This window comes from Rhinoraja longicauda, chromosome 29, assembly GCF_053455715.1.
Source record: "Rhinoraja longicauda isolate Sanriku21f chromosome 29, sRhiLon1.1, whole genome shotgun sequence".
NCBI classification, from domain to species: domain Eukaryota; kingdom Metazoa; phylum Chordata; class Chondrichthyes; order Rajiformes; family Arhynchobatidae; genus Rhinoraja; species Rhinoraja longicauda.
In genome coordinates this window covers 18,431,018-18,458,842 of record NC_135981.1, presented here as the reverse complement: position 1 = coordinate 18,458,842, position 27,825 = coordinate 18,431,018, and the positions used below count along the sequence as shown (strand labels likewise).

The following is a 27,825-nucleotide window of genomic DNA, read 5'->3' as shown; positions in this document are numbered from 1 at the left end:
ATAACATTGCAGCATGACTATCTTCAATAAACAACTTAAGAAATATACTTTTTTTTAAAGTTGATTTTGTTGGTAAATATGATTATTATCCGATTTAATCGTTGAGCACACAAAAAGCTTTTCAGTATATGTGACAAGAATAAATAAAAACCTTTTTCCAAGTTTCCCCTGAGCTTCAAATACACATTCCTCTTTGCTTTTCACAGAATTGAAACCCAACACATACACCGATCAGCCAAAACATTATGACCACTGACAGGTGAAGTGAATAACATTGATTATCTTGTTACAATGGCACCTGTCAAGGATATATTAGACAGCAAGTGTACAGTCAGTTCATGAAGGTGATGTGTTGGATGCAGGAGAAATGGGCAGGAGTAAAGGCCTGAGCGACTTTGACAAGGGCCAAATTGTTATGGCCAGACGACTAGGGGCAGAGCATCTCTGAAACGGCGAGGCTTGTGGGATGCTCCCGGTCAGCAGTGGTGAGTACCTACCGACAGTGGTCCGAGGAGGGACAAACCACAAACTGGCGACAAGGTGTTGGGCGCCCAAGGCTCATCGATGCGCGAGGGCAGTGATGGCACCAGGATGCACTGTGGGAAGATGACAAGCTGTGGGAGGGAGTGTGATGCTCTGGGCAATGTTTAGATTTTAGAGATACAGCACGGAACCAGGCCCTTCGGCCTACCGAGTCCGCGCCGCCCAGCAATCCCCGCACACTAACACTATCCTACACACACTAGGGACAATTTTTACATTGACCCAGTCAATTAACCTACATACCTGTACGTCTTTGGAGTGTGGGAGGAAACCGAAGATCTTGGAGAAAACCCACGCAGGTGGAGAACGTACAAACTCCGTACAGACGGTGCCCGTAGTCAGGATCGAACCTGAGTCTCTGGCGCTGCATTCGCTGTAAGGTAGCAACTCTACCGCTGCGCCACCGTGCCGCCCGTGTTCTGCTGGGAAACCCTGGGTCTGGCCATTCATGTGGACGTCAATTTGACACGTGTCACCAACCTAAACATCGTTGCAGACCAGGTACATCCATTCATGGCAATGGTATTCCTTGATGGCAGTGGCCTCTTTCAGTAGGATAATGCGCCCTGCCACACTGCGCACATTGTTCAGGAATAGTTTGAGGAACATGATGAAGTGTTCACAGTGTTGCCCTGGCCTCCAAATTCTCCAGATCTCAATCCGATTAAGCAACTGTGTGATGTGCTGCATCAACAAGTCCGATCCACGGCAGCTCCACCTCCCAACTTACAGGACTTGAAGGATCTGCTGCTAATGTTTTGGTGCCAGATACCACAGGACACCTTCAGGGGTCTTGTAGAGTCCATGCCTCGGCGGGTCGGCGCTGTTTTGGGGGCACACGGATGACCAACAGCATATTAGGCAGGTGGTCATAATGTTTTAGCTGATCGGTGTATTTACTCCCTTACAACACACTGCTCCCCACATCCTTCTGAACCACACGTGTTTCAGTGCCAAGTTTGGCATTATTTAATTACTACATACCAATTTTACATTATGTTTTCTCCTATTCTATGCAACGCCCATCTTAATTATGTTATATTGATATTGAGCCTGTAATTCAGATGGTTTCTCGCCCTGTTATTGTTGACAGCTATTGTTGTTATTATGAGCAATGCACAGAGTACTGGAAGCATCTGGCAAGAAAGTAGACGGACGTTTCGGGTAGGCCTCGTCTTCAGAGTTTGATTCTCTTTATGTAGCAGAGGTGGTAATGGGGACAGATACAATAGAGGCATTTGAGGCTTTTGGATTGGCAAATAAGACATGCGGGGAATGGAGGGGTGTGGATCATGTGGAGGCTGTTGAGTTTAGTTTAGCGTGGCACTATTTGTCAGCACAGGGCCAGAGGGCCTGTTCCTGTGCTGCACTTTTCTATGTTCTATTGTTGTTATTATATACACTATCTAAGTAAGGGAAAATAAATGCAGAATCTATTAATTGCAAGTAAAGTAGAAAAACATCTCTTGCAATGTTATTCTACTGACGATCTTTCAATAGTTCCTATTTCTATTATACAAGTGCTGCAAGACCCTTAATGACAGTGGTACCTCTGTGACTGAAGAGCTCTGTGAGAATGGTGTCGGCTGATGTGATGACTGCAGAAGATTCTGAGGACATGTGGTTGAGCAGATCCGTTATCACCTTGGCTTTCTGTTCCTCTTTATCACTAATCCAGTTAGTATTTGATAGAAGATCGAGGTCAGATGGAAGATTGACTTGTCCCACCACCTGTGCCGTGTAAAAGAGCAAACCACTGAGAACTAACAGAAACAGTAGACATTATATGATTGCTTCATATTACATTTGGAACTTTACTTGGGAACGGTAGTGTAAGAAAATAACTGCAGATGCTGGTACAAATCGAAGGTATTTATTCACAAAATGCTGGAGTAACTCAGCAGGTCAGGCAGCATCTCAGGAGAGAAGGAATGGGTGACGTTTCGGGTCGAGACCTTTCTTCAGACTGATGTCAGGGGGGCGGGACAAAGGAAGGATATAGGTGGAGACAAGAAGATAGAGGGAGAACTGGGAAGGGGGAGGGGAAGAGAGGGACAGAGGAACTATCTAAAGTTGGAGAAGTCAATGTTCATACCGCTGGGCTGCAAGCTGCCCAAGCGAAATATGAGGTGCTGTTCCTCCAATTTCCGGTGGGCCTCACTATGGCACTGGAGGAAGCCCATGACAGAAAGGTCAGACTGGGAGTGGGAAGGGGAGTTGAAGTGCTTAACCACTGGGAGATCAGGATGGTTAAGGCGGACTGAGCGCAGGTGTTGAGCGAAACGATCGCCGAGCCTGCGTTTGGTTTCGCCGATGTAAAGAAGTTGACATCTAGAGCAGCGGATGCAATAGATGAGGTTGGAGGAGGTGCAGGTGAACCTCTGTCTCACCTGGAAAGACTGTTTGGGTCCTTCGATGGAGTTGAGGAGGGAGGTAAAGGGACAGGTGTTGCATCTCCTGCGGTTGCAGGGGAAAGTGCCCGGGGATTGGGGTGGTTTGGGTAGGAAGGGATGAGTGGACCAGGAGGTTATGGAGGGAGCAGTCTCTGCGGAATGCAGAAAGGGGAGGGGATGGGAAGATATGGCCAGTGGTGGGGTCCCGTTGTAGGTGACGGAAATGTTGGCGGATAATTTGTTGGATACGCTGGCTGGTGGGGTGGAAGGTGAGAACGAAGGGGATTCTGTCCTTGTTACGAATGGAGGGAGGGGGAGATGAATCAGGAAATGCTATACAATTGGGACAGAAGGGATTGCAGATGCTGGAATCTTGAGCAAAAAATAGTGCTGGATGAAGTCAGCGGGTCGGGCAGCATCTGTGGAGAGAACGGTTAAATTACATTTTGAGTCTGGACCTTTAGACTGAAGAAGGTTCCAGACTCAAAATGTCATCAGTCCATTCCCTCCACTGACCCATTAGGTTTCTCCAGCACTGTTTTTTTGTTCAATGTTATACATTTGCTGCTTTAAGTCTTATGAAACTGCTATTAACCTATCTATTACCCAAATAGTAGCTATATTTTTTTAAAGGGTACTAATTTATTTTATGGATATTAACACTATAATCCTGATTTCATCCCTCTTAACCCTTCCTCAGGAATACACTGATATTAAGTATCGCCAAACCACTACTATTTATATATTTACGTGAAGAATTTCAGAAGATGTTAATAGTTATTTTATTTTCCAGAGAGCACCTTATGCATTTAGACTGAAAGTTTAGAGACCTTACCTCACAAATTAATTATTCCCCAATTTTACTGCAGATAGTCGCCATAGTAAGGTTCAAAATCACAAAGTGGCACTGGCCATATTAAAAATTATGTTTCATGCAATATTCAAGGATATTATTAAAACTTTTGATGGGATAAACATATCTGACAATCACTAGAAATATCTGAGGCAGATTATTTAATTGGCTGGAACTATTTTGAAATAAATGCTAAAAATCTAAACCAATACTGTAATGGTGTCGAGACTTCCTTATCTATACACTTCCTTATCTATGTACCTCCCACTCCCCTGACATCAGTCTGAAGATGGGTCTCGCCCAAAACATCACCCATTCCTTCTCTGCAGAGATGCTGCCTGTCCTGCTGAGTTACTCCAGCTTTTTGTGTCTATTCTCTCTCCAGAGATGCTGCCTGTCCCACTGAATTACTCCAGCATTTTGTGTCTATCTTCGATTTAAACCAGCATCTGCAATTCCTTCCTACACATACTGAAATGGAGGGTGCTTAATAAATGACGTTACAATTGGACATCATACTTTGGTTGTAAATTTGTTCTGTGTCACACGTGCTAATACATTGTGTGTTTAATGCATTTATACCGTATGCTGCTTCTGGCTCCATTGTCATTCACTTACAAGATGCTAGAAATCTCAGACACAAACTCAAATTCTGGAAATACTTGGCAAATCAAGCAACACTTATCCCGAGAGTAACAGCGATCAATGGTCAACTTAATAACTTTTAACAAAACTGACAACGGTCAATAACATGAAAGGTAACTGTTTCTCTCTCCGCAGTTGGTGTCTGACCTGCTGAGTATTTCCAGGATTTTTTCCCTTTTATTTTAATATATAAAACATGACCATGCTCATTTTTATTGCTAAATCATACTTTTCACAATGAGCCACAACAGTAAAATGCAAAGCAAGATGGGGAAAACTAGACCTTTGCAAGTTCATCATAACTTTTGTAAATCAATAAACTACCTTGAATTTAAAGTCTTTACAGGATCTATTATTATTCTAGTCAGATCGTAAATGTGAGGTTTGGCCACTTCGGTTCAATTGACACCACTGATTATGATTAAAAGTGTACCAGTTTCAACTTTGCTTAATCAAAAGTTTCACATTAATTTGTGGGGACTACAAAGGTATTATAAACAAACATCAGTGAACTGATTTTCCATTTATGATAATATATAATGTATACTTTAAGAAAGCTTTGTTAATGTTGCACAATTACAAGATGACTGATGTACAAATAGTTAGATGTGTAAGAAACAGTAATAAAGTTTAGCTGACAGGTTAACATACAAACAAATGTCACATCATTGGTATCTTGTATAAGGATGCAGATTACTGGAAATAAACTATATTACATAAGGCAGAAAAATGAGAAATATCCAAAACAAAGTTTGAGAAAGGTTAGATAACAAATTATTGAGAAAGTTATACATTGGGTAACAAATTACTGAGCAATAAATTATATAAGTCATGACATCAAATCATTGGGTGATTATACATTGGGTAAAATCACTGAAAATTATCTTTATATTGGGTTACAATGCAAATTATTGAAAAGTAAACAAAGCATTAGGTGTCAAAGCTGCAAATTATTGAGAAAAACATACATTACATAATATCCATTAGATTCCATCTGTTCAAAATGTCCGTCCCCTGTATCTCAAACATGCACATTACATGCACAATGCTCCTTCAGCCTAAGATACAGCCACTTCATCCACTTGCAACTAACTGCAGCTTGCATGCTAGAAAGCTTGTCACATTCTGCACATCCTACCTTTTTACTGCCATCAGCAGTAAACAGCTTGCACCGCACAAAACACAGACTGAATGTCCACCAATGTAAACCACATTAAAAAAATCACACAATAAAGTCACACAAAAAGTTTCCTAAAGGGCCATTTCAAAAAAGATACATGCCAAGGGCTCCTGTTTGTGTGAAGGTGGAGAGTTGTGTTTCAGATCCTATAATGATGTTCGTTCCACGCTTGGCCGGCCTCAAGCCTCATGAGGAACAAACATCATTGTCATGGATACCAATATGCATCCTCTATTACTGTTCACATTTAAAACTCAATTAAATTATACTCAACCAATCGAGTAAATGTTTCAAATCAATTATTTCACTAATATTTGCAGCTTCACGTGCTTGTTTCCGAAGCTTATGTTTGGAGTATTGTGTGCTCGATCTTATTGTGCTGAAATAAAAACCCCTCTCATTTTTGGATCAGGAAGAGAAATGCTAGACATCGTCACATTCTGAGTTCCAGATCTTTATGAAACTTGGTGAACTCACCTCAGGCCTGTCGCCAAAGGGAGAATGGGATTATCAGAAGCTCTTTGCCAAGGCAGCTTCTCGACACCATTTTGAAAGGCACCATTTTGAGAGGCTTCTTCCCAGAAGGAAAAATTGCAGGACTCAGGCAGATTAATAGAGGATTAATGAAAAAAAGGCCAATCAAAATCGAAAAACAAATAACTGTTCATCGTTTGCTCTCAATCATCTCCCATTCTGTATATTTGATTTTATTTGTCCAATCTGTGTTTGTCAGCCTGACCCTTCGACCAGCACCTTTTTTTGATACACTGCCACTGGAGTGCAAATGCTCAAATCTTGAGCAAAACATGAAGTGCTGGTGGTACTCAGTGGGTCAGGCAGCATCTGTGGAGGGAATGGATGGTGACATTTAGGTTCGGGTCTTTGAAGAAGGGTCCCTATCTGAAATATCACCTATCTATTCCCTCCACAGATCACCCACAGTTACTCCAGCATTTTGGTTTTTGATATGGTGTTTGATGTTTGCATTGTCTTGCTGACCACATTGCTAATTTGCAGCCATCTGGGAAGTATTTTTCAATGGTTTTCACCAATTTGTTTTGAATTTAATTTGTTTGAGGGTAAATGTTCTTTCTGATAAGGACATGCAAAATGTTGGTTACACTGGAGTCGGTCCAGTCTGGCACTGGTCGCTTTCCTGTGAGTTTTTCTTCCAGCTTGGCAGTTAAGGACATCCTGGCTGTAACATTGTGCCTCACCTTTGTGGTACAACTGAGATTTGGTCCTCCAAGGTACTGCCTCTGTGGATCTCAATGATTTGGAAAAAAAATACAAAAATAAGTAAGAATGTAAAAGACTGGAGGGATCTTGGTTATCAAAACATTGGCTGGCAGAGCACTTAAATAGTCACAAAAAAACCCGTGAAAGGTTAATAGCTGAGGGGGATATGGATTTGTTCTACTTAGTAAATAATTGTACTGAGTCTTCCATTGGGGCAAGTCCAGATGCCAGGGTCTGTACTATTGCCAGCAGAGGCAAAATGAGCAAGGAAGAAGTGGAGTGAATTCTTCCAACCATCTTCTCAATGGACTCGTACCAGAAATGACTCCACAAAACGTACCTGTAGACTCTCCTCCCAGCTGGTATCAACAGAGATAGTCCGACGCTGAAAACGCCCGTTGGCACTTGAAGCAGCGCTTTGACAACGACGAAACTGAAAAACAATTACAATGAGGTCTTCTTGACTCGTGCAGGCCAGCCTCAGAAGTGGTTCTGAAATTGGCAACACCAGGGACCATGCAAGCAGTGGGTGGTCGGTACCAGTCTCCTGGTTCATGACCTGAACTTCCTCCGAATGGCACAATTTAACAAGTGTGGCATGGAAGTTGGGATGCCATGTTGCAATCGTGCAACACGTTGGCAAGGCCACATTTGAGTATTGTTCTCAGTTCTGGTCACCAAGCTATAGGAAGAATGTCACTAAGCTGGAAAGAGTACACAGATTTATGAGGAGGTTGCCAAGACTCGAGAGCATCAGCTACAGGGAGAGGTTGGGCAGGCTAGGACTTTATTCCTTGGATCACAGGAGGCAGAGGGGTGGTCATAGGGAGGTGTGTATAAAATCACAAGGGGAATAGATAGGGTGAATGTACTGAGTTTTTAAAAAAACCCATATTAGTGGAATTAAGAACCAGAGGACAGGTTTAAGGTGAGAGGGGAAATATTTATCAGGAACCCGAGGGACAACTTTTTTCACACAGAGAATGGTGGGTAGATGGAACAAGCTGCCAGAGGAGGTCATTGAGGCAGGTACAAGACAACATTTAAAGACATTTGGACAGATACATGGATAGGAAAGTTTTTTGGGGGATATTACATTTTTGTAATTCTCAAAACGGGACAACCTTGTATGGTTAAAATTGAATACTTGCAATTCTGTTGAACCCAGTGTAAGCATTGAGCACTTCTGTATTAGGTATTGTCAGCTCATTACAGAGTAAAGCTCCCTCTATCCTTACTGAGCAAAATACTTTAATTCCAGTTTTATTTCCAACGCAACATAATTTTGATTCTTCAAAAGAACTTGGAAGTTTAGTGGATAATTGTGCGAAGCAATGGGTCCAGTGGTCTGGGAACACCTCAACTAGAATTAGAAAGAGGGTGACCAGACCATTTGAAACCACCTGAGGGAGAAGACTTTCACCGCGGTCATGTGAATCACAGGTCCTGAGGTTGGCAACCTAAAACCTTAAACAAAGGAAGCCCTGGCACCACTGTTAAAGAAGAAGGAAAGTGTTATGGAGCACTTTTAAAACAAAGTCGAATTTTACATACATCCAATTAAGAAAAGCATCCCAAACATAAAGTGCTGATTCCTATGTCCTCGTTGGCATGTGCTTGCTTGGCTCTCTCTACCTTAAGGCACCTCCAGGGGTCTCCCTCCTCCCTGGAGTACATTCACCCTATCTATTCCCCTTCTTAAGTTGTTGTACACTTTGCCACGCAAGGCTTCACGGTGGCGCAGCAGTAGTGTTGTTGCCTTAGAGCACCAAAGGCCCGGGTTCGATCCTGACTACGGGTGCTGTCTGTACGAATTTTGTACGTTTTCCCTGTGACCTGCGTGGGTTTTCTCCGGGATCTCCGGTTTCCTCACACACTCCAAAGACGTACAGGTTTGTTGGCTAATTGGCTTGGTATAAGTGACGATTGTCCCTAGTGTGTGTAGGACTTTCCCTAGTGTGTGGGGGCCGAAGAGTCTGTTTCTGCACTATATCTCTTGAACTAAATTAAAGTTCACTACTTGCAGCAATAATCTGGGCAGCATGGTGGATGAGCAAGAGCCCAGACACTGACACTGATTTAGGATCCCATGCAGAGTAAAATATAGCTCTTAGGGCTAACCGAATCAAGGGATATGGGGAGAAAGCAAGAATAGGGGCACTGATTCTGGATGATCAGCCATGATCATATTGAATGGAGGTGCTGGCTCGAAGGGCTGAATGGCCTACACCTACACCTATTTTCTATGTTTCTATGATCAAGAATTTCGTTTAGAGATGCAGCATGGAAACGGGCTCTTTGGCCCACAGAGTCCACACCGATCATTGATCACCTGTTCACACTATTTCTATGTTATCCTACTTTCTCATCCACTTCCTACACACTGGGGGCAATTTTACAGAATCTAATTCACCAGCAAACCCGCAGGTCCCATGATGTGCGAGGAAACCGGAGCACCTGGAGGAAACCCACACGGTCGTAGAGAGAACTTGCAAAGTCCACAGACAGTAGCCAAGGTCAGGGTCACACCCGGGTCTCTGACACTGAGGCAGCGGCTCTTCCAACTGTGTCTCTCAACCATTCTGTCAACCAGGGAAAAAACAGCTGATCTGTGTTTCATGAAGCCCTGCCACTTTCTGCAGGCCACGAGGCAGGCCGCATTCAAACCCCCTCCAATACTGGCATCCACAGTCGTAACATGGGGGTTGGATGCCACATGTCTGAGCTTTCACTGTAGCATCACTCACAAAGTCAACATTTAATTCTCATCGCCAACTGTTGTTCTTTAGTAACGGTGCTGGTAAGTACAGCCCCCCACCACTCGTGAATCAATGAGGTCCATCTAGTGAGTTCAGAGATCTGGGGGTGCAGTCCGTGCTGGGACATATCATGGGACAGTTGCAAGTCATAGAGTCCAACAGTTGGGAAACAGGCCCTTCGGCCCAACTTGCCCACACCGGCCAACATGTCCCAGCTGCGCTAGTCCTAGCCCCAGCTACATTTGGCCCACATCCCTCTAAAACTGTCCTGTCCATGTATCTGTCTACATGTTTCTTAAACGTTGCGAAAATATACTGTAAGTATAAGTGGACCATACTGCTGTGGGGCTGCAGCCTAATGCAGGCTATCCTGGATAAGGATGGACAGATTCCCTTTCCTTGGGGATCTTCCTTCCAACTATCTGGTATTTTCAGTGGCATCATTATTGATGCTATTTAAAAAAAAAAAAGATTTCAGATTAATGTAGTCCCCAGATGCTGAGGTGAGATGAAACCTCTTGTCTCTCATTATTCCTGATCTCTGAATTCTTGGTCCAGTAACTGAAGCACTAAACAGCATAGTTGGTGCTGACTCAACAAAGCACCGTTGTTTTGATCATTTTGGTGAGCACATATGTCAATGTTGCAGACCGCGCTGAGGCAAACCTGTAAATGTTATGCAAGCATTTTGACTCTACTGCACATTTTCTACTGCCCTCCAAATTCTTGACATCAATTCTTTTGATGGGAGTCAAAGGAAGCGATAACTGGACACGAATAGCTGGTGAATGAACCCTTAATATAATCATCTAAATTAATTTATGCCGTTGATAATAGCTAATACTGGATGAAAGCTGAGTGCAGAGCAGGAAAATTGAGAAAACAGTAAGATGACAACCGAGGTCAGATATCTAAAGCTATTTAAGAATAAAATCCAATTTTAGGCTCCATCTAAAAGGTGTGGAATATAAAAGCCAAGAGCTACACAATGAGCCTTTAAAAAAAAAATCCAATCCCCCGGTTATTGCACTGTGTTCAGTATCCATCCAGCATCATCCAGCATCTGTTGACTGAACATCCCCATCCCTTTGAGAATTCTCCTCGCCTCATTCCAAAGTGCCCAAGCCCTTTATCCCGGAGACTGTACTAGTTTCAGATCCACAGGGTCCTTGCGACCACCCTTACACTCCCTCTCAGAATCTCGTTTTTACTTCTCAGAACTAACAGCAGAGATGTTGTTAAACGGAAAGCTGTGCCGACGTGGAATTCATTTTCTGGGTTAGGAGTTGAGCCAGAGATTAACATTCGAGATTAGATTGGATATGGCAAAGGCCCAAAAGAGTTACAGAACAAGTTAGGTAATTAGGATAGGAACTAACAAATCAATTGGAAGGTAAACGCAGACATTGTCTGTCTGGTCCAAGTGATCTTCCGCTGTTTTGCAACATCTATGTATCTCTGCATATTATTTGCCTGTTTACCAACCTTAAATTTTGTATTAATCAAAGCTATCGAAATAATTTCTTTAATCTATAATTGTTATGAGGGTGACCGGGTTCGATAACCAGTGAAAAGCCAATGCTGAAAGCTATCTAACTAGATGGTGGCAAAACACACTGAACAATAAGTATTTCCCAACAGGTAACAGTTTTTAATAAGAACTCATTGGCTACTACACTGAGACTTAATGTGTTTGTCAGATTCCTATTCCTCTTTTGGTTTAAAATAAATGTCTTCACTTTTCCATTAAAATTTAATTCAAAGCATTGAACGTTCTTATTTTAACATCTCAAATTCCTTCATTTCATTACCTTCAATAATTTGAATGGGTACTCCACTCACGCTTTCCTTCTGCATTTACAAAAAACAGATCCACATCAGGGGTAGAAATCCAGAGACACCTTTCTTCCACAATTCAGTAAAGGAATTTCTTAACACTAGAATTAATGTAACAATGATTCCTACCACAAGAAAATATCAAATTAATATAGTCTCAGATTATTACTTGCGGAGTTGATTTAGCAGAATTCTAAATGAAAGGTCTACCTTCCACGTAGCTCTGTAATTAGCCTCCTTGATGAAAAGCGATCCTCTATCTCAGTTTCATTTATTATCTTCTAATACCCACATGGAAGTTGGAAAGGGTTTAAAAACAAGAAAAAAAGGGCATGCACCCATGATCCAAGAATGAGCATTGTTTGTTGACTTTTGGTACGTTCCTGAACTAACAGCTTACCAAATGTTTTGACGAGCAGTTTCTGGTGTTTTAGTTCTGAGCCAATAAATCCTATTTTGTTTCATTCTCCTAACCATGTGACTTGTGCTCTTATTCCACCTATCAGAAAACGCATTTTTCTGCATGTCATTCCCATCTTACCTGCAACGCAGTGTTCTCCTTGGAAAGAATTCCCAATATTGAGTTTTTGAGATGGAGGTTGGAGGAGGAAAATATGTTAGCGCGACATCTCAAGGTAGGAAAATATTGTCCATGCGGAAATCAGTTCACTAACTGGTTTGGGGAACACACTATTATTGCTACGAGGGCAGTAAGGGTTGAAAAGGATTTCTGCTCACCAGTGGGTAACAGCACTAATAATTTATAGCACTAATAACAACGAGGTAGAAAGGGTTCATGTTGATGTCAGATTAACTGACCAGATTGGGAAAGGAGAGCAGATCAAAGGTAGAAGGGATACCATATCTTATCAAGACCATACCATCTTCTCAAATGTTAAAATAAAAGATATTGGCAGCTCTGCTTAGGACCAAAAGATATTTACACATTCCACACCAATTTAATCAACTGTCTTTTATAGAATATCCCGATGTAACAAGTTTACACGTTGCACAAAGAATATTTTTACTCACCTTTTGATTACCGTCCCGAAGACCTCCCGAGTTGTTCAGAAACATCACTTTCAGGGGCTGCATGACCTTTGCAATGTGTGCCGTGACACCCAAGGAATTTAAAGGCACCAGTTGTCCATCGGAGGTCTCTCCCACAGAGCAGATGATAGGAATGTGACCCGACTCCAAGCTCCAACTTAGTAGCTGCTCTTCAATTGAAACAACGCTCCCAAATCTGTGCAAACAAAATCAGTTAATCCAAGGGGAGTCCAATGCACGTGATATGGCCATTAAACCATCAATAAAATTTCTTCAATTTCTTATTTAATAAAAACACCAACAAGAGCATATTTATACTGACTGGGGAAAAAATTATTAAGGTGTTTGCAGACTAAAACTTATTCCTACTTAAATAGATGGATCTGCCAAGTCCAAAGGTTTGAATTGATTTCACCATGCAGCACATGACATGGTACGTTATTGCTTGTGTGTGCTTTAAATTCAACCTCTAATATCTTTTTAATGCCTTTTCTTAATTATATTAATTTTGTTTTAAAGAGCAAGTACATTTCTGAAACATCCATGCACATTATTTGAAAAATGATAGCTAAAACTTTTAAAGGAGGAACTGATTCTGCAAGTGGGGGGTGTTCAGAACAGATTTGACAATTGGAGCCAGTGAAGTCCTTCACATTAAGGACAATCCAATTACTTCCCTATAAAGCAACTGACCCGAGTTGATTTGATATTTTGAAATAAGATTTGATTTTTTTTTTTGTTACACTAGGGTATTGAGAGATAGGGATCAAAAACTGGTAAACAGAGTAAACATATAATTAGGTATTCCTAGTGACACAACTGGTAGACCTGCTGCCTCACAGCGTCAGAGACCCAGGTTGCATCCCGATCTTGGGTACTATCTGTGTGGAGTTTGCATGTTCTTTCTGTGACTGCATGGATTTCCTCCAGGGTGCTCTGGTTTCCTCTCACATCCCAAAGACGTGTGGGTTTGTAGGTTAATTGCACAATTTTTCCAGCATTTCCCCTAATGTGCAGGGAGTGGATGACAAAATGGAATACCATAGAACTAGTGTGATAGTCGGCCTGGACTTGGTGGGCCAAAGGGCCTGGTTCCATGCTGTATCTCAAAACTAAACTGAATATAATAAGTCTGTGAACAGTACAACAGGCTTAGTCTTAAGAACATAACTGAAATAGGCCAGGAGATCCCAATAACTATTATATTTTTAGGCGAGATTGGAGGATCAGGATAGCACCGTAGCTTACGGTAGGACTGTACAGGTCTGATATCCGAGGAGAAGCTGTTCCTGAGTCTGGTGGTACCCACGAGGTTTTTATCTATTTTTCTTTATTTCCCTGTGCATTTATGTTCTTAATCATTTCACAGTTTAATGATTTGAAATGTGATTGTCTAATTTATTAAAAAAATTATTTAAATCGGTTTCACCTGATTTAAAAACAATTGGGCAGTCAAAGGCCATCAGGGTGGTCTGGGCCTGAGGTCACATGATGAATCAGTTCGAGGCCTGGCTGAACCTTTGGCCCAATTCACCCGCCAGGTGGACAGAGCAAAGTGTCTCTCCAGGTCACTGGGACTCTTGTGCCTGCAGAAGCCTATTCCAAGTGAGTGGCTAGAGTGGTTTTGGGCCTGATTGTGTTATTGGACATTGGACTTTTTCTCTAGAACTAGAGGTTACACCTCCAAACTAAATATAATAAGTCAGTGAATATTGAAATATACAAGGTCTTGAGAACATAACTGAAATACTGTGGATAGAGTGGATGTGGAGAGGATGTTTCCACTAGTGGGAGAATCTAGGACCAGAGGTCATAGCCTCAGAATTAAAGAGTGTTCCTTTAGGAAGGAGATGAGGAGGAATTTCTTTAGTCAGAGGATAGTGAATCTGTGGAATTCATTGCCACAGAAGGCTGTGGAGGCCATCAATGGATATTTTTAAGGCAGAGATGGATAGATTCTTGATTAGTACAGGTGCCAGGGGTTATGGGGAGAAGGCAGGAGAATGGGGTTAGGAGGGAGAAATAGATCAGCCTTGACTGAATAATATATTCCTTTATTTGTCCCGCACAATTCGTTCCACACCGGGGAATGGTGTAGACTTGATAGGAGCAGAATTAGGCCATTCGGCCTATCACTTGTGAAATAGGCTAGGAGATTCCAATCAATTACATTTTCAGGCTAGACATTTCAAAGATTCATTAGCTGAAACCTTTATGAATATCCCCTCTCTATTTTTGTGCGTTCTTGCTGGAGCTGACTACAGGCAGAAAATTAATTAAATAAACAAATTTCCATCCAACTGCTCGCTTGAATAAGTGATCTAATTCTACTCTGATAGCTGGTGAGTCGTTCCATGTGGAATTAACTAATGGTGTGCTTGTCAACACAGAGCTGACTTCCAAACCTAACCACTGCAGTGTGAGATTACAGAAGGTGCCAAGGGTCACTTGACCCTGAAAGCACCAAGTATGTATTTAGGTTTATTATTGTCATGTGCATTGAGATACATTGAAAAGCTTTTGTTGGCATTCTATTAAATAAAATCAGGTATACACCAACCCAAACTCGAGTGCAGAAAGTAGAACAAAGAGAAAGATCTCAGCATTCAGATTATGGTTTCTCAGCACTGAAGCATAACAGCTCCAGAGAAAAAAAATTCAGTCCGCAATGTAAGCGGTTGTAGAATCAGGACAGTACCAGAAGTCTGGTAACAGAGGGGAAGAAGGTGTACCTGAGACTAGTGATACGTGATGTTATCTATTTTTATTTCCCAGGGCATACGTGTTCTTAAATAATTTACAGTAGTTTAATGTTTTTAAATATGATTGTCTAATTTTCTTTATTAATTATTCAAATCAACGTCACCAGCTGGGCAGTCAAGGGCCATCAGGGTGGTCTGGGCCTGAGGTCACATGATGCATCGGCTCAAGGCCTGGCTGCACCTTTGGTCCAATTCCCCTGGCAGGTGGGCAGAGCACAGTGGCCCTCCAGGTCACTGGGATTCTGTGCCTGCAGCAGATGTGAGCCTGGTTGTGTTATTGCACATTGGACTTTTTCTCTGTAGCTAGAACCGTTCTGCAAGTGTTGCTCTGTAACTGATGCGGCACAATGCTGTGAACCAGCATTGTTTGGTTCCCTGGACGTTCAGAAAAGAGCGTTTTCTCGCCTCTAGGTCCCCCTCCCCCCTCGATCTTTCAGGTTGAAGAAGAGTTCTTCAATGACATGAAACATCACCTATTCATTTTCTCTGGAGATGCTGCCTGACCTGCTGAGTTACTCCAGCATTTTGTGTCCATCTTCAGCTGAGAACCCATAGTTCTCTGGTATCTTTTTCTTCATGCAACCTGCTGTGTGTGCGTTTGGCTTGTTTGTACTCATGTATAGGATTATCTGATTTGATTGGATAGCACACAAACAAAAGCTTTTCACTGTTCCTTGGTACACGTGACAACGATGAAGTTGACCATGATGAAGCAACTATGACCCTCTATGGACCGTGCTTGTGTTTGCACAACGGGCTTGAGTTTGGCACTATTCTGTTCCTCATGTATTACGGCTATTCATTTATTGTATTACGATGTAACTATCTGAGTGTTATTGCGTTGTCGGGCCTGTTAAGCTGCAGCGGGTAAGAATTTAATTGTACTATTTGTTACCAGTACATAAGACAATTAAACACTCTTGATGAATCCTGTTTAAAATAGGAACTGCAGGTTTGACACAATGCGACTTAGCTCTGAGATTACCACTGCCTGCTGCTAACAAATCATCTACAATCAATGGGAGCGACTATGGAAATATCTCAAGTGTTGTTCAATTGAAATGCCAACAATGATTTCCCTACTGTGGTTGGAAGTAGTACTGGGGATGGCAGGGGATAGGTCCACTCTGGTGCCTCTCTATATCCAATGTGACTGAATTAGACCAGGAGAGAGTACGCATATCTTGCATTATATCACTTTTTTAGTTTGTGTTAAATGTTAAGAACTTCACAGTCAGTCATAATCATGTCCAAATCAATGACACTTTTAAACTTGTGTTGATTTGCCTACACGAACCATGATTATTTTAGGAGTGGTACGTAATGCAGCTGTACCTATTGGGAAATGAAGGCCTCGTTGCATGGAGCATGGCCCCACCATTAAAAAACGGCATGGTGACAGCTGAGTTCCTGTGCAGTGCGTCAGTCAGGATCTTGCAATTCCTCAGTAGTAAGGATTTAGTTTCCGCAAATGAATGTGGCGTCTCTTCACTGTACTGATTAGATAATCCGATTACAACAAGAGGCTTCATGTCCATACGTTGCAGGAATGCCAAGCCAAACGCCAGACTGGACACCATTTCTTTCGAGCAAAAGATCTCTTCATCCACCTGATGAACATAAAGATAGGGTTAGTTGATATGACGGGTCAGTTCTTGGGCAGTAACTGGTGCTGTTCTATTTTCAGACAATTGGCTCACGACATATTTAGATTCCTCTTTATACTAGCTCCAAGTTTTTTTTTAAACCACAAGTCACGTGAATCCTGGGTCGGGTCCAGGGAGTTGTTATGTAATCTCCTCAAAAACCAGTATAGCAGACTCATCACTTGGTAGAAAGAGGAAGTGGATTTTCTATAGGAGATAATAAACCATTAGATATTTGCAAAATATAAAGTTAGCATACCACTTCAGCTGTTGCAAAGAATAACCAAATTTCCTGAAATTATCTTTAATTTGCCAGCCAGCTGTCTCATTAAACAGGTATCTTCCTTTGCAGACTCTGTCTATCTCAAACCTTGCTTTTTCATCCACTTTGTACTATTAGCAAACCCGGATACATTCTGTTCTGTTCCTTCTGTTAACTTGATAATATAGATGGGAGATGTAAAGTGTCTCCAATGATTCTCATCCAATCCCTCCAATAGCTGGCCAAAAAAAGTCCCACTCTTTTAGCACTTTAACTAATCCATGCTATTATCCACACTTTAATGCACCTTTATCTGCAGAACAATCGTTAATGTGTCACATCTTATCAGATTCCTTTAGAAAACCCAGATATCCAATAGCTCCCTCATCTACTCCCCAGGCTCCATCCTCAATGGTTTATTCCAGGATTGGACTAGTCTTCCTTAAAACCATGTTAATGTTGTTTTTTCTAACTTTACTAGTATTCTGCTGTCATGAGTTTAATAATGAGTTCCAGCCTTTACCCATCAACTGGTCAGTTGTGTGGGAGCAAATCAGTGCACCCGGATGAAAGCCACGCGGTCATTGGGAGAACATGCAAACTCCACACAGACAGCACCAGGCCCGAACCTGGATCCCTCATTGTGAGGCAGCAGGTCTACCAGATGTGCCACTGTGCCGCCCTTACTGAGCAACAATGTGGCGTCATCCTTTATATGGAGGAACTTTTTACTGCTCTCTTGCCTCTTTTGATCAATAGAAACATACTTGGCGGTTGAATCACAGTTTATGCCAAGTCCATGATGCTTAATGCAGATCAAACTAAAACTGGAGGTTAATCTTCAAGCCAGTAATACAACACATTATGAGAACATTTCAGATTGGGAAATGGCCAAAATTGTAACTCATCAAATGTAGCTTCTGTTCTTATTCCCACTGCTCCTTTTGTCAGCATTTATGCTAAAGCATAGATTTTATCAGTGCAACAAATTGAAACTAATTTCTAAAAATTGAAATTGCCAGCACAGTACTACTTTTCATTAGATATATGTGTGTTTTTGGAATTTATAAATGAAGATTAAAGATAGGCAACATTTTTTTCCTTCATGTCCTTGTAAAACATAAACTGCAAGCATACTGAAAAATCTATTACTTTTGATTGTGGACATACTTTGCCGCAAGTTAGTTGTTCCCAAAATAACAACCTTTCGTGGCCCCACAAATGTACACTTGGCTCATTGTTTTCTATTTATGTGAAGACCACGTGAAGGATATGTGGCAGACACTCTTTTCAGGAATAAATTTCACGGCTGTGGTCTGGCGTTTGCCACCTTTTTTACTGGGAGCCAGTAACAGATCTGTTACTGCCCAGATCTGTTTGTAGATTAAGTTTATGGCGATGTTGTAATAAAAGAGGACATTCAGCCCATCAAGTCCATACTAGCTCTCAGAGCAAGTGCATCAGTTCCATTCCCCTTCCACCTTCACTCTCCCTCACAAGCCCATTGGCTCTCTTTACAAACTCCTCCCAAATGTTTATGTTTTACTCTGCAATCTACATCAGAAAGTAAGCAATTATGACTAACCTGGATAACATTGCTAGTTACCAACATATTTGTTTCCTTTGCTGAATCTCTGCATAGAGTTCATTTGTGATCAGTTTTCAGTTCAGTTCTCTATACTCCACAAGCATTAAATCACCTTTCAGCACGGATTATACAAACTAAGACTTTGCAACTCGATCTTGCTGAACTGTTATGGAAAATCTATTCACTAAATGCCATGCCAATTTTACTTTTCTATCTGAATGAAGGCGTCAGATTGGATTTAACATTTTCTTGTAGGTGAAAAGAGTTGGGCATTTTCCGGCAAGTTTCATTATCAAGTTTGCTGGCAGTTTAGTGTAGTTCGTGCCACTGTCTCCCAGCTCCCGGCTCCTGGCTCCCAGCCTCAATCCTGCCCTTGGCTGCTGCTTATGAGGAGTTTGCACATTCTCCCAGGGATCATATGGGCTTTCTCTGGGTGCTCTGTTTTCCTTCCACATCCCAAAGACGTACTGGTAGATTAATTGGCCTCTGTAAATCACCTTAGTTAAGTAAATAGTGAAATAAAAGGGGAGTTGATGAAAATGTGAGAGAGGATAAGGTGCAGACATACGAGGAACTTGCTCAGCTGGGAGCCAGCATCGACTGACTGGGCAGAAGTCCTGCTCTATTGTTGTAAGTTCCGTTTAGTTTAGAGATACTGCATGGAAACAACCTCCTTCGCCCCACTGGATCCACACTGACCTGTTCACACTCGTTCTATGTTATCCCACTTCCTCATCCACTTTCTACACTCCAGGGGCAATTTTACACAGGCCATTTAACCTTCAAACCCGCACGTCTTTGGAATGTGCGAAGAAACCAGAGCACCCTGAGGAAACCCACGCTGTTACAGGAAGAACGTACAAACTCCACACAGACAGCACCCGAGGCCACGATTGAACCGGCGTCTCTGACGCTGTGAGGCAGCAGCTCCACCAGCTGTGCCACAGTGCCGCCCTGCAGCACATCCATGAGCCATTACGAAACGAAACACCAAACTGCTTTCAAATTGCCATGTCCTTCTGCGGGGTTAGACTCAGCATGCGTTCTAAGGACTTCTTGGTGAACAATCAGCATGCAGTGTTCTGTGCAACTGTCGGTTAATGGTCAGGTTTGCTTAGAATCTGTTTTGTGAATCCCTGCCTGAAATTTCAATGCTTGATGTGACCACATTCCTTCTTTGCCACTCCGCTGGTGCAGTGCCTTCATTTGGTTCCATCATACAGATGTCCTCACCCAAACTTTATTCCTTGCTGCACAAGAGGCCAAGGGGTGATCTTATAGAGGTGTGGAAAATCATGAGGGGAATTGATATGGTGAATGCACAGCATTTTACCCTGGGGAATGGAATTAAGAATCAGAGAATAGAAGTTTAAGGTGAGAGGGAAAAGATTTAATAGGAACCTGAAGGGCAACTTTAGGTATATGGACAGGTGGCATGCCAGAGGATATCATTACAGCAAGTACAATAACAACATTTATCAGACAATCTGCTACTTCCTTTTATTTTTCCTACCTCCAGTTCCCTCTTGTCTACTTTCAGTTTGAAGAAGGGTTCCCACCCATCCTTTTTCTCCAGAGATGCTGCCTGACCTGCTGAGTTACTCCAGCGCTTTGTGTCTATCTTCAATATTTATAAGACACACTTGGAACAGGTACATGGATAGAAATGATTTAGAGGGATATTGACCAATTGTAGGCAAATGGGATGCCTACAAATGCCTAGGTGGTGCAACTTGGTCTGCCAGAACAAGTTGGGTTGAGTGCCCTGTTTCCATGCTGTATGACTCTAATCGATGAGCCCGCAAAGCAAAATGACCAGATGTTGCTGGGAACTGCCAACATTTATCAGTCTGTTTTGCAATCTTGTCCAGCCAGATACAATAGTCCCCAATTTATTGGCTGTGTTCTGTTAACTGTTTCCCAACAGCACTCCACTGCTCAACTCCCTGACATTTTATGCTAGGAAATGTGCTCTCTGATCCTTTAGCTTGGACCCTGTATAGAATCTGAGAGTCCATTCATCTGAATGATGATTAGAGTTATGGGAGCTTTCTTATTATTTAGTGTTCTGAATATCGAGACATTCAGAGACACGGAACAATTATTTGACAGTGACAAAGCTGGGGCAGGACGTTGCTAGCTGTCTAAGAAATCCCCTGGGAAGGGCTTGTTCTAGCCTGCCCATAACCCTTCATTGTGTTAAACAAGGTCCAATTTCTTCTCTGGGTCTTGTTCCCTGACACGAGAAATGTCTGTATTAGCACAAGGAGCGAAAACAATGATGAGATTATAGCTGGTAAAGATTATGCCAATAACTTTGGCTGTGGTGAAGGGGAAAGATAAAATTACTTTGGTCTCGGGATAATGTTAATAAAGTAATATTTATATCTCACTGTTTGAGATATGTTTCTATTTTCTTGTAATATTCTAAAGAATATGTATTATCTTAGGGACATCAAACATACAGCAAATTGTGTCATTTTATACCAGTTGCTTTTAAGGCTTTCGTTCTTAAGTTACTGTCTGATATGTTAAGTAAATTGTATAATACATTCAGTGACAGGTCGTATTTAGCTCAACAGGAGTGAACCTATGAGTTTATGCTCCCTTTGCTGAACCAGAACTGAAATGAAATGCATGACTGCAGAAACTACAAAATAATTCATCAAAACACCTTCTGGGGTTGGCTTCAAGAGTGAAAATGACCTGTGTCTTGACATGATAATAGTCAGTCGGACTTCCATGCATGCTGGAAAGGAGACCCATCAGGAAAGGCTGGCAGATGAGGATCTGGGTAGCCACCTCCAAGCGTTTTGAATCCCCGCTGTGCAGGAAGAAATGTGATGCCCTTACTGGTTCTGTGAGAGTGGTCTGCAGTGAGTGAAAATGCATTTTATGCAGAGTTCCTTAAGGAAGGAGCCAGATATCAAGGAATGCAGAACATTGTGACAAGCTACTTAAGTAGGTGGAGCAGGGATTAACTCAATCTTGTTATAATTGGTGCAGTTGGATGAAAAGGAGTCTGAATTCCCTCCGACTTACTGGAGATAACAACTGAAGGATGGGGAGGTGAGCTTGGCTTCCTCTGGGTACTGTGACTTGCAACATCCTCAGTGTAATTATCACTGTATCAAGCAGTCCTAAATAGATTATATTATTTCTTCATGATTGCAATGTATAGATGACCTCTCTGATGCTGTGCTGAGAGGTCATCCCACGTCCCTTCCTGTAATGGAATGACCAAAACTACACAACACACTCCAAATGCGGCCTAATCAAAGTCCTCGAAAGCCACAACAGGATTTCCTGACTGTTTAATCCCCTGAACGATGAAGGCAAGATTACCAGACACCTTCTTTACCACGTCACTGTGTTTCCTAGAATAACCAATAGACTGGGGCACCTTTACTCAATAAATTGATCGACCATAGCAAGTTGATTTTGTCCCACTATTGAAAAAACTGTCACTGTCAAACTTAAATTATTCCTCTTCACAACCACAGTTGAAATTCACAGACTAGAAATACTGTAGGTGTCTCGATACGGACTGTTCATAAAGCTTCCCGTCTGACTCACTTTACTCTCATCAATGGAACCGAATAGTGGGCGCTTCATAACACAGGCACCAACTTGTCTGTACAGTGGCTGAACTGCAATTCTACAATTATTAATCCACTAAATCTCACCCATGTTAATTTTTAATCACCCCCCTTCCGCCCCATCCACACCCTCCCTCCCGCGCTTCTGTCATCCCCCACCCCGCGGGGCAACGGTGGGGAGAAACCCTGCTCTTTTAACACAAACTATGTAAGATTTACAATCGCTGTTGACTTCTGCAACCAATTCCCCTTTCCCCAGCCTCGCTCAAAGCCGGCTCGGCTGCACGTCAATGCAGGATTAAAAAGTAAATTGGGGACAATGCGATCAAATATAACATGCCTAATATATATATATATATATATATATATATATATATATATATATTCTCAGCTGGTCAATATATATAATGCTTAAATCAAAACACCAAGTTTGTATATATAAATATACTTCATATATATATATATATATATATATATATATATATATCGTGTAAGAAAATAACTGCAGATGCTGTTACAAATCGACGGTATTTATTCACAAAATGCTGGAGTAACTCAGCAGGTCAGGCAGCATCTCAGGAGAGAAGGAATGGGTGACGTTTCGGGTCGAGACCCTTCTGCAGACTGAAGAAGGGTTTCGACCCGAAACGTCACCCATTCCTTCTCTCCTGAGATGCTGCCTGACCTGCTGAGTTACTCCAGCATTTTGTGTATCTATATCCATCCCCTCCACCGATATATATAGATATATATACACGCAAAGGTACTCCAACACTGTATTTTGATTTAAGCAATATATATATACACATACACACACTGACTCGCTGAGTTACTCCAGCCCTTTGTGTTTTGATCAAAACACAAATGCATGTGCATATATGCACAAATGCGTAATCAAATGCATAATCAAAACACAAAGTGCTGGAGTGACTCAGCGGGTCAGGCAGCATCAGTGGTGGGGAATGGACAATGCTTCTGGTCAGAACCCATCTCCAGACTGAAACGACCCCTAAACACATCCCTTGTCCATTCCCTCCATCGCTGCTGCCCGACCAGCTGAGCGCTTGCAACAAGTGATGTTTTGATCAAGTTTCCAGCACTTGTAGATAAACATCTCAAAACGAAATGCGGTGGTTGTTTTGGCCACACAGGTCATTGCAGACCAGCTGTCCACAGCTGCAAACCGTGAAGCCGAGTTGACAAACTGCACTTTGCAACTGAAGGCATGATGAGCGTGACAGTAACTGGAGTGGCATTGAGTGTAGTGACAGTGACTGGAGTGGCATTGAGTGTAGTAACAGTGACTGGAGTGGCATTGAGTGTAGACCTCCACCTTGAGAGGTCTACATTGAGTGTAGAAACAGTAACTGGAGTGACATTGAGTGTAGTGACAGTAACTGGAGTGGTATTGAGTGTAGTGACAGTGACTGGAGTGGCATTGAGTGTAGACCTCCACCTTGAGAGGTCTACATTGAGTGTGGAGGGGGGGAGGGGGGGGAAGGGAAGGGGAGGGGGGGAAGGGAAGGGGAGGAGGGGGAGGGAGGAAGGGGAGGAGGGGGAGGGAGGAGGGGGAGGGAGGAGGGGGAGGGAGAGGGAGGAGGGGGAGGGAAGGGGAGGGGGGGAAGGGGAGGGGGGGGAGGGAAGGGGAGGGGGGGAGGGAAGGGGAGGGGGGGAAGGGGAGGGGGGAGGGAAGGGGAGGAGGGGGAGGGAGAGGGAGGAGGGGGAGGGAAGGGGGGGAGGGGAGGGAAGGGGAGGGAAGGGGAGGGAAGGGGAGGGGGGGAGGGAAGGGGGGGAGGGAAGGGGAGGGGGGGAGGGGGGAAGGGGAGGGGGGAAGGGGAGGGGGGGAGGGGGGAAGGGAAGGGGAGGGGGGGAGGGAAGGGGAGGGGGGAGGGAAGGGGAGGAGGGGGAGGGAGAGGGAGGAGGGGGAGGAGGGGGGGGAAGGGGAGGGAAGGGGAGGGAAGGGGAGGGGGGGAGGGAAGGGGGGGAGGGAAGGGGAGGGGGGGAGGGAAGGGGAGGGGGGGAGGGGGGAAGGGGAGGGGGGAAGGGGAGGGGGGGAGGGGGGGAGGGGGGAAGGGGAGGGGGAGGGAAGGGGAGGGGGGGGAGGGAAGGGGAGGGGGGGGAGGGAAGGGGAGGGGGGGGAGGGAAGGGGAGGGAGGGAAGGGGAGGGAAGGGGAGGGAAGGGGAGGGAAGGGGAGGGAGGGAAGGGGAGGGGGGGAGGGAAGGGGAGGGGGGGAGGGAAGGGGAGGGGGGGAGGGAAGGGGAGGGGGGGGAGGGAAGGGGAGGGGGGGGAGGGAAGGGGAGGGGGGGAGGGAAGGGGAGGGAAGGGGAGGGGGAGGGGGAGGGAAGGGGAGGGGGGGGGGAGGGAAGGGGAGGGGGGGGGAGGGAAGGGGAGGGAAGGGGAGGGGGGGAAGGGGGAAGGGAAGGGGAGGAGGGGGGAAGGGGAGGAGGGGGGAAGGGGAGGGGGGGAGGGGAGGGGGGAAGGGGAGGGGGGAGGGGGGGGAAGGGGAGGGGGGGGAAGGGGAGGGGGGGGAAGGGGAGGGGGGGAGGGGGAGGAGGGGGGGGAAGGGGAGGGGGGGAAGGGGAGGGGGGGAAGGGGAGAGGGGGGGGAGGGAAGGGGAGAGGGGGGGGAGGGAAGGGGAGGAGGGAAGGGGAGGAGGGGGGGAAGGGGAGGGGGGGGAAGGGGAGAGGGGGGAAGAGGGAAGGGGAGAGGGGGGGGGAGGGAAGGGGAGGGAGGGAAGGGGAGGAGGGAAGGGGAGGAGGGGGGGGAGGGGAGGAGGGGGGGGAGGGGAGGAGGGGGGGGAGGGGAGGAGGGGGGGGAGGGAAGGGGAGGAGGGAAGGGGAGGAGGGGAGGGAAGGGGAGGAGGGGGGGGGAGGGAAGGGGAGGAGGGGGGGGAGGGAGGGTCCGCCAACTTACCTCCACCACTGCGAACAGGCTGGTGCTGGCACTCTGGAACTGTGTGAGCCAGTATCGGGCTTCCCGCGGGTCGGTGCCGACGTTGAGGAACATCCTGACGTCCTTGTAGACCAGGGAGCGGGCGATCTGGTGTTGAGCGACCAGCGGCGCCGAGCGCTCCACCTCTTGCTGGGCAGCGCCCCGCACTTTGCCCGCCTGCACAGCGCTGAGCCGCCGGAGCCCAGGGCCGCTCTGTGGGACACGTCTAGTAGACAGGAGGCGGCCGGCTGTGGCCACCGCACGGCTCCCGGCCGACGCAGAGGTCGCTGAAGCCATGAGCTGCCCCTTTCCCCGAGTCTGGGGGGGGTAGTCCCGGCCCTGTAGAAGCTGCCGAGCCGTCACTAGTGTATGTGTGTGTGTATGTGTGTGTGTTTACCACCACCACCAGCAGCAGCAGCAGCAGCAACAACCTGGCCCCTGGGGTGTGGATAGACGGCACCCAAGCCCCAGGCTCTCTCTCCTGCCTTGCTATTGGAGAGCCACATCCCTGCCCTGCTGCCGGGGAAAGGCTCTGGTCTGGTGTGATTGCACATAACACACACACACTGGCCCGCCTTCCACTTGACTTGTTCAAACATTGCTCCTTTCCAAATGTAACCAAAGCGCTCGGGAGGCAACCAAGTGAAAAAAAACTTGCTTCCTTGACGCCAATTACGTTTTCTTTCATCACCAACAAAAATGTTCGAGGAATTTGTAAAGTAGCATAAGGAAGCAACTGCAGATGGTGCTTTACACCCGAAGATAGACATAAAATGCTGGAGAAACGTAACTGGTGTAAATTCTATAAGAAAATAACTGCAGATGCGGGTACAAATCGATTTATTGACAAAATGCTGGAGTAACTCAGCAGGTCAGGCAGCATCTCCGAAGAGAAGGAATGGGTGACGTTTCGGGTCGAGACCCTTCTTCAGTCCCAGCCTGTCCCAATAACTCAAGCCCAAAAACCTGGTCAACCTCTTCTGCACCTTTTCCAACTTAATGACAGTCTGAAGAAGGGTCTCGACCCGAAACATCATCCATTCCTTCTCTCCCGAGATGCTGCCTGACCTGCTGAGTTACTCCAGCATTTTGTGAATAAATCGACTGGTATAAGTTCCCTCCGCAACTTCTTGCTTCACTCGTCTCTTCCAACCTAAACTACCCCCCACCACAGGTACTTTGCCCTGCAACCGAGAGGGAGATGTAACACCTGACCTTATTCCTCCTCCCTCAACTCCATCCAGAGACCCCAGCAGCCGGCACAGTGGGAGAGTTGCTGTCTTACAACGTCAGAGACTCGGGGTCGATACCGTCCTCGGGTGCTGTCAGTACGGAGTTTGTACATTCTCCATGTGACCGCGTGGGTTTTGTCCGGGTGCTCCACATTCCAAACACTTGCAGGTTAATTGGCTTCTGTAAATTGTCCCTACTGTGTAAGATTGATCAAGCGTACAGGGTGATCGATGGTCGGCGTGGACTCAGTGGGCTGAAGGGCCTGTTTCCACACTGTACCTCTAAAGTCTGAAGCAGTGCTTTCAGGTGAGACAGTGTTCTTGTGCACCTCCTCTAAACTCATCTACTGCATCTGGTGTTCCCGATGTGGGCTTCTGCAAATTGGTGAGACCAATTGTAGACTTGGCAGCTGCTTTGCCGAACACTTGTGCTTGGTTCGCCAAGGCCGACTGGATCTCCTGGTTGCTAACCTTTTTAACTCCCCTTCCCATTCCCACACTGACCGTTGTCTCCGGCCTCCATCATTGCCAGAGCGAGGCCACACATAAACTGGAGGAACAGCACCTCATATTCTGCTTGAGCAGTTTATGATCCAATGGTATGAACATTGAATTCTCCAATTTTAGATAACTTCTACAAACACACAAAGTGTTGGAGTAACTCATCGGTCAGGCAGCGTCTGTGGAGAACATGAATAGGAGATGTTTCATAGAAACATAGAAACATAGAAAAATAGGTGCAGGATTAGGTCATTCGGCCCTTCAGACCAGCGCCACCATTCAATATGATCATGGCTGATCATCTAAAATCAGTACCCCTTTCCTGCTTTTTCCCCCATATCCCTTTTCCTTTAGCCCTCAGAACTAAATCTAACTCTCTCTTGAAAACATCCAGTGAATTGGCCTCCACTGCCATGTGTGGCAGAGAATTCCACAGATTCACAACTCTCTGGGTGAAGACATTTTTCCTCATCTCAATACTAAATGTATTATTCTACCCCTTATTCTTAAAATGTGACCCCTGGTTCTGGACTCCCCCAACATCGGGAACGTTTTTCCTGAACATCTAGCCTGTCCAATCCCTTGAGAATTTTATATGTTTCTATAAGATCCCCTCTCATCCTTCCAAATTCCAGTGAATACAAGCCCAGTCGACCCATTCTTTCATCATATGTCAGTCCGGCCATCCCGGGAATTAACCTGGTGAGCCTACGCTACATCTCCTCAATAGCAATAATGTCCTTCCTCAAATTAGGAGACCAAAATTGAACGCAATACTCCAGGTGCAGTCTCACCAGGGCCTTGT

General features: G+C 44.7%; 1 protein-coding gene across 4 annotated transcripts in view; it reads right to left on the bottom strand.

The window, feature by feature from the left end:
- nags (N-acetylglutamate synthase) overlaps window positions 1-25,813 on the bottom strand; it is a 41,354-nt gene extending 15,541 nt beyond the window's left edge. The window contains exons 1-6 of one of the 4 annotated variants that reach the window (XM_078424939.1): window positions 25,270-25,813; window positions 16,596-16,870; window positions 12,481-12,694; window positions 11,990-12,007; window positions 7,194-7,286; window positions 2,094-2,274 (exon numbers count right to left, since the gene is read on the bottom strand). In XM_078424939.1, the coding sequence (XP_078281065.1) occupies window positions 2,094-2,274; window positions 7,194-7,286; window positions 11,990-12,007; window positions 12,481-12,694; window positions 16,596-16,870; window positions 25,270-25,584 (1,096 nt within the window). In that variant the 5' untranslated portion in view covers window positions 25,585-25,813. Of the gene's footprint in view, window positions 1-2,093; window positions 2,275-6,831; window positions 6,874-7,193; window positions 7,287-11,989; window positions 12,008-12,480; window positions 12,695-16,595; window positions 16,871-25,269 lie in introns of all 4 variants that reach the window. The other 3 variants (XM_078424940.1, XM_078424941.1, XM_078424943.1) reach the window with 3 other exon arrangements.
- Between the last annotated feature and the right edge of the window lie 2,012 nt (window positions 25,814-27,825).